Source organism: Oncorhynchus gorbuscha, linkage group LG12 (genome assembly GCF_021184085.1).
Source record: "Oncorhynchus gorbuscha isolate QuinsamMale2020 ecotype Even-year linkage group LG12, OgorEven_v1.0, whole genome shotgun sequence".
Taxonomy (NCBI): Eukaryota; Metazoa; Chordata; class Actinopteri; order Salmoniformes; family Salmonidae; genus Oncorhynchus; species Oncorhynchus gorbuscha.
The window spans coordinates 24,306,191-24,319,751 of record NC_060184.1 but is presented as its reverse complement, the minus strand read 5'-3'; the positions used below and the strand labels follow the sequence as shown (position 1 = coordinate 24,319,751).

The following is a 13,561-nucleotide window of genomic DNA, read 5'->3' as shown; positions in this document are numbered from 1 at the left end:
CAGGATTGGAGGAGGTCTTTATTCTAGTGAGATTGCTAAGGCGAACACCGCCATGTTTAGTTTTGCCCAACCTAGGTCCAGGCACAGACACGGTCTCAATGGGGATAGCTGAGCTGACTACACTGACTGTGCTAGTGGCAGACTCGACTATGCTGGCAGGCTGGCTAACAGCCTACTGCCTGGCCTGCACCCTTGCCCTAATTCCGTCCACCTTGTTGTCTAGAGACTGGACATTGGAGAGTAGTATACTTGGAAGCGGTGGGCAGCGTGCACACCTTTGAAGCCTGACCAGGAGGCCGCTCCGTCTACCTCTTCTGCGGTGACACTGTTTTGGGTTGCCTACTGGGATCCGATCCATTGTCCTGGGTTTTTGGACCGAACAAATGATCCGCTTCGGGAAAGTCGTATTCCTGGTTGTAATGTTGTTAAGTTGACGTCGCTCTTATATCCAATGGTTCTTCTCGGCTGTATGTAATAACACTTACGATTTTCTGGGCTTACAATGTAAGAAATAATGCATAAAAAAAATACTGTATAGTTTCCTAAGGACTCGAAGTGAGGCGACCATCTCTGCCGGTGCCATCTTGCCCCTCTTGCTATCTCAGATGCAAAGAACAGGCTCTGAGGAGTATGTGCTGTAGCTGAAGAGGAAACAGATAAGTCTCTTGCTCACCATCATCGACGTGACGACCAACAAAGAACCTGAGACTGTCTGATTCCGTCCTGGACCTCTTAGAGGTTGTGTGATAAAAGTATGAGAAGGTGGTGAAGAGCAGTATTTATTATTTCATGTTATTTTATGTTAACATTACCTGTCTGTTTAATTTGTTGTCTCTAATACAATAAGAATTGTTTGTATTGGTATTTGCAAAGTTTAATGTTTGATGTTCACTGTACTTATATTGAATATCCTGTATGTTGACTATGTTGACTGTGTGTCTGTCACGAACCTCGCCGAAGAGGGTGCCTCTTCCTGTTCGGGCGGTGCTCGGCGGTCGTCGTCGCCGGCCTATTAGCTGCCATCGATTCCCTTTCTGTTTCTGAAGGTGCGGGCTTCTGTTCTTTACACGTTTTAGATTTACGATCTCTTACAGACCAGGTTCCCTCAACACTAAGGCCGACGCGCTGTCCCGTCTCTATGACACCGAGGACCGGTCCATCGAACCCACTCCCATCCGTCCAGCCTCTCGGCTGGTGGCCCCAGTGGTATGGGAGGTGGACGCGGGCATTGAGGGTTGAACCTGCGCCTACACAGTGTCCGACTGGTAGAAGTTACGTACCGCTTGGTGTCCGTGATAAGTTGATTCGGTGGGCTCACACACTACTGTCTGCGGGTCATCCGGGGATTGATAGGACGGTGCGGGGTCTTAGGGGGGAAATACTGGTGGCCCACCTTGTGAGGCTCTATGTCTCTTCCTGTTCGGTATGCGCCCAGAGTAAGGCTCCTAGGCACCTTCCTAGAGGGAAGTTACAGCCCCTCCCGGTTCCACAACGGCCATGGTCCCATCTCTCGGTAGATTTCCTTACTGATCTTCCCCCATCTCAGAGGAACACTACCGTTCTGGTCGTTGTGAATCGGTTCTCTAAGTCCTGCCGTCTCCTCCCATTGCCTGGTCTCCCTACGGCCCTACAGACTGCAGAGGCTCTATTTACCCACGTCTTCCGGCACTATGGGGTTCCAGAGGATATCGTCTCCGATTGGGGTCCCCAGTTCACGTCTCGGGTTTGGAAGGCGTTTATGGAGCGTCTGGGTATCGTGGCAGTCTGTGGTCAGTCTAGTTATTCCCTCTACAGACTAGAGGATTTTTGTTATTCCCTGTTTTGGATTTAAATAAACTCTCTGTTTCTGTTAAGTCGCTTTTGGGTCCCTCTTTCACCTTCATGACAGAAGGAACCGACCAAGGAATGGACCCAGCGACTACAGACGCTCGTTACACTGCCGTCAGGATCCAAGGCCTCCAGAACCTAGGGTTAATAACCCACCTTGCTACTCCGGGCAGCCCACTGAGTGTCGCTCCTTTCTCACGCAGTCGGGTAGGGAGGCTTCTAGGGCCCTGGCTTCCTTATGCCAAGGTGAACGGTCCATAACGGATTATTCTATTGAGTTTCGCACTCTTGCTGCCTCTAGTGAGTGGAACGAGCCGGCGCTGCTCGCTCGTTTTCTGGAGGGACTCCACGCAGTGGTTAAGGATGAGATTCTCTCCGGGAGGTTCCATCAGATGTGGATTCTTTGATTGCTCAGCCTTACCTCTGGTTATCACCCCAAAAGTAATGGGCAGGTGGAGAGAGTAAACCAGGAAGTGGGCAGGTTTCTGAGGTCGTCTTGTATTGCCAGGACCGGCCAGGAGAATGGGCGAGGTACGTCCCGTGGGCAGAGTTAGCCCAGAACTCTCTTCGGCATTCGTCCACGAATATGTCGCCATTCGAATGCGTACTGGGCTACCGGCCGGTCCTGGCTCCGTGGCATCAGAGTCAGACCGAGGCTCCTGCGGTGGAGGAGTGGGTACAGCGCTCTAGAGAGACCTGGCGGGCAGTCCAGGATTCTCTCAGGCAGGCCAGTGAACGGCAGAAGAGAGACGCTGACCGCCACCGCAGCGAGGCCCCGGTGTTCGCACCAGGGGACAGGGTCTGGCTCTCGACCCGAAACCTGCCCCTCCGCCTGCCCTGCCGGAAGCTGGGGCCGCAGTGTGTGGGGCCATTTAATGTCCTGAGGAGGATAAACGAGGTGTGTTATAGATTGCAACTTCCCTCTTATTATCGTATTAACCCCTCATTTCATGTGTCTCTCCTCAGGCCGGTGGTAGCTGGTCCCCTGCAAGACAGTGAGGTACCGGAGGTCCCTCCACCCCCTCTGGACATCGAGGGGTCCCCGGCGTACACAGTACGAGCTATTCTGGACTCGAGACGCCGGGTGAGGGGCCTGCAGTACCTCGTGGACTGGGAGGGGTACGGTCCGGAGGAGAGGTGCTGGGTACCGGGGAGGGACATTTTAGATCCTTCCCTCTTGAGGGATTTCCATCGCCTCCACTCGGATCACCCTGCGCCTCGTCCTCCGGGTTGTCTTCGAGGGCAGGGTCGGCTCGCTGCGGGAGCCTCGCTTCAGGGGGCGCGGGTACTGTCACGAACCTCGCCGAAGAGGGTGCCTCTTCCTGTTCGGGCGGTGCTCGGCGGTCGTCGTCGCCGGCCTATTAGCTGCCATCGATTCCCTTTCCGTTTGTTTTGGGTTATTGGGTAATTGGGTACACCTGTTTTGTGTTAGGGTTGTTTGTAGGGTATTTAAGGGCACTAGGCCCGCTGGGTATTTGTGCGGGCTTGTTTTTGTTACTCTGTGTTTGATGGTGTGAGTTATTTGTGTATTTATTCTCCGGACTATTTTGTCCTGTTGTTTGGACTGGCAACTTATATACGCCCTGTGTGTTGGCGTGACTGTTTTGTTGCGCTGGGGAATAAATTTGAAAAGAAGACTGAACCCTGCTCTCTGCGCCTGATTCCACCCACCACTCCTAGTTGATCGTAACAGTGTCTGTATTCTGTTTGTACATTGTCTGTTGCTGGCAGCACCTATTCACTAAGTCAAATTCTGGGTATGTGTATGTTTAATTGGGGAATTAAGTGATTCTGAAGTGATTCGGAAGATATTTTGAATTCTTTCTCCTCTACCATGTGTGCATCGGTTACAGTAAGATCTCCCTCTCAGATGATGTGCTTTGTGTCATGTTTATTTTTTATTGTGTTTGAAGTAATTTACTGAAATAGTTTGTTGTTGCCCTAGCTTTGTTATTATAAGTGTTTGACAGTTACTTACCTGCCATTGTTGAGAAGTGGATGGATTGTGTTGTTTCTGTGAATTGACAATATGCTGTGCGAGCAGAAAATATGTGAGAGAACATGTCTATGGTTATACAACCCTACTCCCGCAAGCACACAAACTTGTAATAAATGTGACATTAAACTACAATTATAATTATGTGAGTATCATGCAGGAGTATACAATTATGTAATTATCTTCCAGGAGTATAGCAAAAAAAAATCCACATGGTCTAATTAGCATAATACGCATAATACACAGTAGAATTGCACTCTGTACAGCCAGCGCTATTAAAAAGTAACATGCTGCCTCTGTTGGCGAGTCAACACTGTAGGTCAACAATTGGACTTTTGATCTGCTCTTTGCTTTTAAAACCCCTGCACAAATCCCACTGCAGTCTCACATATAGTATCTCTGCTTCTTACACCCAACTCTGCAACCATGACCACTTTCGATGAAATCCTAGAGGAGGCAGGGAATTTTGGTCGTTGCCAAAAGCGCATTTTTGCTCTGCTATGTATGGTGTCGTTGCCTTTTTCTGGGGTCTATGTGGGCATTGTGTTCCAGGGGTTCACCCCAGAGCATTGGTGCCGGGACTCAGTGGTGAGTCAGATCCGGCAGAGCTGTGGCTGGAACCTGATGGATGCCAGAAAGATCACCGTCCCTCTGGTCAACACCTCAGGAGTGCTGGTCCACAGTCAGTGTGAGCAGTATGACCTGGACTGGAACAATACAGGTCTGACCTGTGACAACCCAGAGTCTGACCTCACCGACGCCCATCGCAGCAAAGCTCCCGTGACCTCCTGCAAGGAAGGCTGGGAGTATGACTACGAAGGCAGGCAGTCCTTTGTGACCGAGGTGAGAACGTTCTCTTTTTTTATTAGACAATAACTTGTATTGTTACGTAACACTAAACAAGTTCACGTTTTAAGACATTAAAGGGATACTTTGAGATTTTGTCAAAGAGCCCCTTTATTTACTTCCCCAGAGTCAGATTAACTTGTGCATATAATTTTTTAATGTCTCTGCGTGCAGTTTGAAGGACGTTGCTAACAAGCACTAGCACAATTGCTTACTAGCTTTAGCGCAATACCTGGAAGTCTATGGGTATCTACTAGCGGGTATCTACTAGCGGGTATCTGCTAGCGGGTATCTGCTAGCGGGTATCTACTAGCGGGTATCTACTAGCAAAACTACCTCTAACTTCATTCTTACTGGATACAGAGACATAAAAATAGTATTCACAAGTTTATCTGACTCTGGGGAAGTAGATCAAGGTCCTCATTGCCAAAATCCGAAAGTGTCCCTATAATATGGCAGTAAATTATGAGGTATTTCTTAATTTCAGTTTGACTTGGTATGTAATGATGCCTGGGTGGTGGACATGTACCAGGCTACACTGAATGTGGGCTTCCTTGTTGGAAGCATAACTTTTGGATACCTGGCTGACAGGTAAGTTTACTCAGCAAACACAGATGAAAGATTCTCTTTTCAATATTAGATGCTGTTTTTACATTCTCTTTCTTTCTTCTTGTTTGAAGGTTCGGCAGAAAAATGAGCTTCTTGATGTCCAACCTCTTAAATGGGGTTGCTGGAATACTTGTAGCAGTGGCTCCAAACTATATATCCATGCTTGTATTTCGCACAATCTTTGGCTTTGCTGTTAAAGGAGGCTGGATGTCTGTATATGTGCTTAGTATGAAAAAACATACCTTGTCCCACAAAAGTTGATATATTAACTACATGATCATTTGCAGCAAATTAGTCTATGGTTAAGCAAATAGGAAGTTAGTTTATTTCCTATGCAACTTTCAACTGAGGAGGATGGTCAAATTATGTTTCAGTAATAACTCTTTGCTTTACTTAAGGTTACATGCTTTATTATACAGTATGTCTTATGTGCAGTGTTAGGGAAGCTAGTCTGAAAATATAATTGATCAAGCTACTGATTGCTTCATACTGGAAGAAGTTAAGCCGCAATAGCTACCTTTAAGAAACATATAGTTGACTTAACTAAAGTTACTTTGAAAAAGTAGTTCACTACATCCAAACTACTTTGTGATATATTATATGTAAATTTGAAATGTCATAGACTACAAATTGCAAGAACAGATCACTCTGGAGTCAGATTTTTACAGAAGGTGTAATTTAGTCTATTTAACACAACAACTGTTTCAAGTTGGAATTAGGCAGGTCTAATGCCTAAAAATGTCATTTTTGCCTACCAATATTTTATTTTTGCACAAAATGTAGTGTAGTTCCAGCAGTTACTTTTGCCATGTAGTGGTGTAGCTAACTACTGAAAACACTACCTAGATTTCAAACTACCACCAAGCTACTGCAAAATGTAGTTAAATTACTAGTTGAACTACATGTAGTTCACTACTCCCTAACACTGCTGACCTGTCTCCTCAGTCACCGAGCTAGTGGGAGTTGAGTACAGAAGGATGGTGGGCGTGCTTTTACAGATGTTCTTCAGTGTAGGCATTCTCATTTTGACCCTCATCGCCTACCTCATCACTGACTGGCGCTGGCTGCAGGTGACCTTCGCTGTTCCTTATTTCATATTTCTAACCTACTTCTGGTAAGACCTGTGATCACCTCAGATATTGTACAAGCCTGTTGTAGGATCACCGTATCCAATGCCCTTCCACACTGCATGTCTGCAGGGTTCTAAAAACCTGATGTTGCGTCTCACATTTTGGCTTTCAGGTTGATCCCAGAGTCTCCAAGATGGCTTCTTTCTCAGAACAACTCAACCAAAGCTAAGGAGATCATTGAGGCAATAGCGAAGGAAAACAAGAAAACCCTCTACAAGAACATTGAGGTAAGAAATGTTTCAGGACATACATCATTAAAAAGGCACTACTAAACTAGATTTGATGATAGCTTCCATAGCCTAACCTGTCTTACAGACGCTGAGAGACGACAATGCACAGACCTCAACTGCCTCGTTCCTAGATCTGGTCAGAACTCCAAAGATGAGAAAACACACCTTCATCCTCATGTTCAACTGGTAAAACCCATGCTGCAAACAATAGCTAGACATCTATTGACCCATGTTTTAAGCTAAAATTACAACAGCACAAAAGCTATATGTAACGTGGGAGATTATACCATAAATACTCTTTCCTGTAGCTGATACTACTCTACCTTTTTTATACGTGAGGTCCTCGGGACTAAACTAAACATACAGGTTCTTTAACAGCAGGGGTGGAGCATTTGAATAAACAGGCCAGGTAGAATGCAACATTAGATGTTATTCACAATAGGACCAACAGAAAGCTTAGACTGGGACATCTTCAGTGCCTAGCATTCTCTGTGCAGAAACTGCTGACCAACAAATCATTTAGTCACTGTATATCATCATCTCAATAATCATCATCACCAGTATTCAATAATCATGGTTTCGCTTCAGAATGTTCTGTTTAACTCTGGGCAACATACAATACATCATACATACCAACAAGCCTGGAGAACATGCCAAGGGGGAAGGAGAGTGGCAGCAATGGGAACAGGCACTCTTGCCATAGAACATAGAACTCCCGATTAAACCTGTCTTCCAACGGAATGCCAGACTTTACAATTTTTTGTGGATCCCCTGAAACATCTTCTTCGGTGGAGTTTAATGGCTGTTGGCATCCAATATGTTGCATTACTACCCCCAATTCAACTATAGTATAAATCCATTACATTTTGTGATACAAAATGAGAAAATGGGGAAATAAGATAAAGATACAAATACATTTTGAATTACCCTACCAACTAACCCTATACTCATTCAAACCAATCACCTTATTCCACTACTTTAACCCTCTCTGATCTTACTCCAGGCCAATGGCCAGATAGGACAGGACACTACCACTCAACACACCCTGTAACACTTCTGAAGTCAAATCTTGTAGCCCCAAGTACTTCTCTGCAGCTGCGATCACATCGATTTTCTGTGACTTACGTTTCATCTCTGCTGTTTAGTTGATAAGCATTGCTATGACCGCTAAGAAGCCAACCTTACTGAAACATATATCAATCATTGGCCTACCCTCTGTTCTGGCACATATTTACTATTCACAGAGATTCTCAGAATATCCCCTGAAACAAGGGAAAAGCTCAGCTTTTATACAAAAAGCCACACCCTTAATTAGAGGTGCACCTGTGATTGGCAGAGACAAGAGGGTGTGTTCAAGAACCACAAATAACTTCAACCCGTTACATATACATTTATGACAGGGTCCCTTTCTCTTTTCCTGGCCTAATTGGATGTTGTACCATCATCTTCACAGGTTCACTAGTGCTATTGTCTACCAGGGTCTTATCATGCGTGTGGGAATCGCAGGAGGAAACGTCTACATTGACTTCCTGATCTCTGGACTGGTAGAGTTCCCTGCTGCCTTCCTAATCCTCTTCACCATCGATCGTATTGGACGTCGTCTTCCCTTTGCCACGGCCAACATTGTAGCTGGAGTATCCTGCTTCATCACTGCTATGATCCCAGATAGTAAGTGTGCAATATCTGAAAGAAAACTTGTTAGAAAATGGTAGTATCCCGTCTTATTTAATGTGCATAGTACATACAGTACAGTAATGTCTCTCTCTCCTGCAGGTCACTTCTGGGTCAAAACAGTTGTGGCCTGCATTGGCCGGTTGGGCATCACCATGGCATTTGAGATGGTGGTGTTTGTGAACACTGAATTATACCCCACCTTTGTCAGGTAAGGTTTACCAGGGGGGAACATCTCAAAATTGAGAACTAATAACAAAGCAGGGGGAAAATTATGGAAAAAATACTACAACTGTTTCTTCCCTCAGGAACCTAGGTGTGTCAGTCTGCTCTACTCTGTGTGACATCGGAGGCATCGTGGCCCCATTCCTGCTCTACAGACTGGCTACCATCTGGCTGGAGCTGCCACTCATCATATTTGGTACATGATGATTAAAACACTAATTAACCTGTTATAAGATACTTATACACTGGAGACCATTTCTGTCTGAGGAGTCCATTTCTGTCTGACACTCAATGTGGTAATATGTTTTGTCGTACCCCACAGGGGCGATAGCGTGCATAGCTGGAGGTTTAGTCTTGCTGTTGCCTGAGACCAGAGGTGTAAGACTTCCTGAGACCGTCGATGACATTGAGTTCCCAAACAGGTATGATTTTATGTATCACTTCAAACTAAACTAAATTGCACTGTATTGTGTTAGAGGATTTGTTTGGGGAATATGGATTTATTGTACATATTCCGTTGACAACAGACACAAAGAAAACCATCCGAAGAGTCAACAGCTGACAAATCTCTTGCCCACTGACATGACGACCAACAAAGAAGCTACAATCGTCTGATCGATCTTGCTCCGCCTCTTCACAAGATTGACAGCATATTGAACTCACAACTTTATGTAACTTAGCCTATATGTTTTTTTGCATTTGTTGTTTCCCAACACTAGCTGATGTGAATCTTTCATGTTTTTGAGGTGCTGCTATTTATATGTATTACTGTACAGGACATCATTTTAGATAATAATAATTATCATAATAATAATTTAGCTGTTAAAATACACAATGTGGATTTCTATTATTGAAAATAAATATTTCAGTTGGAAATCCCCAAATGATATCCCTTATCATTCCTCCACTAGTTTTATGGTAGAAATTGCCAGAAATGTCATCTTCTCTAGTGTGTTTTGAGAAGTTTCTTATTCTACACTGTCTGTAGTTATCCCAAATGTGAATATACCCCAGTCATATTAAATATTATATATTTATTTTTGACTGACCTGACCGAAATTAAGAAAAAGGATTCCCAGCAAAGAACCTAATGACACAAGCTCTTACAAAATGTCAGCCTTTGTTCCCTTTTTTTAACATGTGGTCAAAAACCATGGTTGTGTACCAGGCTAGAACATAATTGGATTACTTATCAATAGAATTATTTTATTTTCTTTTCTAAACAAAAACAATGAACCTTGCAATTTCGGAAGAAATCACTGACGACAGGTATTTAATTTGTACGTTCAAGTCTTACACGTCTTAATAAAACTACATTTAGGGCTCAAATGATCCATTCCTCGAGATTATGGATGTATAGTAGAGGGTTAAGAATTCATCTTTATCTGACTGTTAATCCAATCCGTAAACTTCGATACTCTGACGTACACTCCTGGCTTCATGGCGTTAGCACAGCCCAGACCCCAAGATGTCACTCCCTGGAGAACAAAGGTGTTCTGAGCATGGCACACCAAAGGGCCACCACTGTCACCCTGGAAGAAGTCAAAAACATCATCACCAACATTATCATCATCACTCCAATGCAGTCAACTTAAACTCATTGTGGAAAATGCAGTATACAACCAATCACACAGTCCTTACTGAAATCAAATGATTACTAGTTGTTGCTGAGCATGTACACTATAGGTCAAAAGTTTTAGAACATTTTTCCAGTTGAATTTATTTTTTAAGCAGTTCAAGTCCAGTGAATAACCTGAAATGGTACAAAAGGTAAGCGGTAAACTGCCAGAGGCTAAGAATAAAAGTTTCAGTTAAAAAAAACTGAAAAAGAATGTACATTTCAGAGTAAATAAAAAAGGTATTTCTCAGGGAACAAGTAATGGGTTAACAATTTACAGCTGTTCTGCAGCAATGGAAGTAATTTCAGCCTTGAAAGTTGATGCTAACAATTCCTACAGGTGTCACAACTTTTGTTGATTAATTACAATCCTTCTGTCTGTATAAAAGCAGTGTTGGAACAACTTCAACTGTGACAGACAAAACAAGATTTTTTTCTCCAGAAAATCACATTGTGAGAGCTAGAAATCTTGCTTGTTTGTAGGTGACCAAATACTTATTTTCCACAATAATTTGCAAATCAATTTTTTTAAATCCTACAATGTGATTTTCTGGATTTTTTTTCTCATTTTGTCTGTCATAGTTGAAGTGTACCTACGATGAAAATTACAGGCCTTTCTCATCTTTTTAAGTGGGAGAACTTGCACAATTGGTGGCTGACTAAATACTTTTTTGCCCCACTGAATATTGCTATCATAGTGGTGAGAAAAAGGCAATTAAAGGAAGACAGACCACTATAACCCTTAAAAGTGTAAGTCTTTCCTTTAGAGAAATTGCAACGAAAGCCAAGGTGTCAGTGAGTACAGTTTCCTACACCATCAAAAGGCACTTGGAAACTGACAGGAAGAGGTCTGGCAGACAAAGCCACAACACAATCAGAAGACAAGTTTCTGAGAGAAAAGCTTGCATGTGAGGCGGCTCACAAGACAACAGATTCAAGCACAGCTTAACACTGGTCGAAGCAAGTCTTAGTTTCAACTGTGAAGCGAAGACTTCGAGCTGTAGGTTTGACAGGTCAAAGACTGGAAGAAGGTCTTATTGTAACTATCATGTTTTAAGGTATGACCCAGGTGCAGACAGTGCAGACAGTGTTGAATAAACAAAAGTTTATTCCTCAATCAGGGGCAGGCAAACGACAGGTCAAAGCAAGCAGGGGTTAATAATCCAGAGAGGGTGTAAGGTACAGGACAGCAGGCAGGCTCAGGGTCAGGTCAGGTCAGGCAGAGGTCGGTAATCCAGAGTAGTGGGGCAAAGGTACAGGACAACAGGCAGGTAGAACGGTCAGAACCGGGAAACTAGAAAACAGGAGCAAGGAACAGGCGAGAGCAGGGAAACAAAATGCTGGTAGGTTCTACGAACAAAACAAACTGGCAACAGACAAACAGAGAACACAGGTATAAATACACAGGGGATAATGGGGAAGATGGGCAACACCTGTAGGGGGGGTGGAGACAAAAGACAAGTGAAACACAAAGACAGGTGAAACCGATCAGGGTGTAACAGGAAAGGCCTTGAGACGACAGACGCTGGGAATTGGGAAGCAAGTACAGGGTGAGGGTTTAATAAAAATAAACATGAAACTAAACAAAAACAGCATCTGGACAAGAGAAACACAACATCAATGCATACCTGGCAACTGTCTGCTCCCCCTTCAATGTTCCCAGCACACATCTCATGGTCCTTGATTCTGTTGTTCAGGTAGGCTGGACGATTACACACTTTATTTTCTATAACAGGGAAACCCGTCTCCTTGAGGAGCCCTTCTCCACCAGTTCCTACAAACACAAAGATCAATGTTTCATGTCGGAAAATATACAAACATTATTGGTATATTTGCATCAACAAAGTAATGGATTCCTGGACAGAAGAATAACTTAATTTTGTATCATGTTATGAGAGCAACCATGAGGGGATAAAACATGCATGACTCTTGAACCTTGTGTCTCTCCCCATCCTGTCACATAGCACTCTGTTCCAGGTGGTACCACATAATCCTTCTCAGGTAAGCATGCTGGTAAAACCTTGTCATTTATGATTGCAGGGCTGCAAATCAATCACACAAGTCTTTTTACAGCTTCGGACCTCCAAACAGCAAGAAACATATAAAACATTATTTTGTGGGGTTTTTTAAGACAATGAAATGGCTTCACTCACCTCTCTAGCTTCAGAAGTGCAATGTCTGTTTCGCCAGGTCCCAGGATCAGTTTCTCCAGTTTACGCTCCTGCTTGGACGGTTCATTTGCTCCCTCTGTATGCGTTCCCAATACCACCATGTAGGCAGATGGCCTCTTTGAGCTGATATACACACACACACACAGACAGATGTACTTGCATGTAATCCATAATTAGGCCTCGCAGTAAACATGACTAAACATTAGTGCTGTTTTTCTTCTGTGTAGGAGGCTAACACTCACACAATATTGGCCACTTTCAATGTAACATACCGAAACAAAATGAACTATGCAAACAAACTGTGTAATATATTTTATCGTAGGCAAAGCACATTGGCATAGGATTCTATTGCACTGACATGCACGACTCAAAGCCAATTTATGCTTGATCCGACAATGTGGTCGGAGGCTCCATATGGATGGTGTGACGCAATAGCGGAGCCTCCTGAGGCACGCAGATGCCAAATGTATTTTTATTTATTTAACCTTTATTTAACTAGGCAAGTCTGTTAGGACAAATTCATATTTACAATGGCGGCCTACCCCGGAAAAACCCTAACCCGGACGATGCTGGGCCCATAGTGCGCATCCCTATGGGACTCTCAATTACGTCCGGTTGTGATATAGCCTGGAATCAAACCAGGGTATGTAATGACGCCTCTAGCACTGAGATGCAGTGCCTTAGACCGCTGCGCCACTCGGGAGCCCTTGATCTCTGTACCACATTGCAGTGGGGCTCCATATAGCTCCACATTGACATTATTGGTTGACGGTACTGTAGGTGAGGGTGGGAGGTCCTGCATAAACACAAACTCACTTCCTTGAAAACTTCTTTCACAGCTCTGGACTGCTCGGCAAAGCGCAAGAAGTATAAATGACCTGACTTCTGCTGAGGCAATATCACCGTAAATACTGTATGGCCAATGCAGACATCGGATTGACCATGCAGACATCGGATTGACCATGCAACACCTGTCAGACCCATACTATAGTCTACACAGACCGGTACACCATAACCAATCAGATCTGCAGGAGGCCTTTATGCAGGAGGCCTTTATGCAAATAGCCATGGCCATATATGGATCGGTGCCATTCCCTTTGAATTGGACAGCATGAGCTGTCACTTGTTCTGAGATCAAGCGAGAGCTATATGTAGCCACCTGTACACATTTGTTCATACTATTTGCTAGTTAGTGAGTTATTACGCCGGATAAAGCTAATTTCTTGTCAACAATGGGG

At 44.1% G+C, this 13,561-nt stretch overlaps 2 protein-coding genes across 2 annotated transcripts in view; one reads left to right on the top strand and one right to left on the bottom strand.

Moving 5' to 3' along the window:
• Window positions 1–3,502: 3,502 nt before the first annotated feature.
• LOC123990740 (solute carrier family 22 member 2-like) lies at window positions 3,503–9,418 on the top strand. Its single transcript, XM_046291561.1, has 11 exons — window positions 3,503–4,666; window positions 5,157–5,260; window positions 5,350–5,504; window positions 6,224–6,392; window positions 6,521–6,635; window positions 6,724–6,824; window positions 8,092–8,306; window positions 8,412–8,520; window positions 8,618–8,730; window positions 8,857–8,956; window positions 9,062–9,418. The coding sequence occupies exons 1-11, from the start codon at window positions 4,250–4,252 to the stop codon at window positions 9,147–9,149; spliced, it is 1,686 nt and encodes a 561-aa protein (XP_046147517.1). The 5' UTR covers window positions 3,503–4,249; the 3' UTR covers window positions 9,150–9,418.
• Window positions 9,419–9,726: 308 nt separating this feature from the next.
• Window positions 9,727–13,561, bottom strand: part of LOC123990739 (plasminogen-like) — a 34,735-nt gene continuing 30,900 nt past the window's right edge. Inside the window, exons 16-19 of the mRNA XM_046291560.1 lie at window positions 12,306–12,446; window positions 12,088–12,194; window positions 11,781–11,926; window positions 9,727–10,066 (exon numbers count right to left, since the gene is read on the bottom strand). Coding sequence (XP_046147516.1) covers window positions 9,902–10,066; window positions 11,781–11,926; window positions 12,088–12,194; window positions 12,306–12,446 — 559 coding nt within the window. The 3' untranslated portion in view covers window positions 9,727–9,901. The remainder of the gene's footprint in view (window positions 10,067–11,780; window positions 11,927–12,087; window positions 12,195–12,305; window positions 12,447–13,561) is intronic.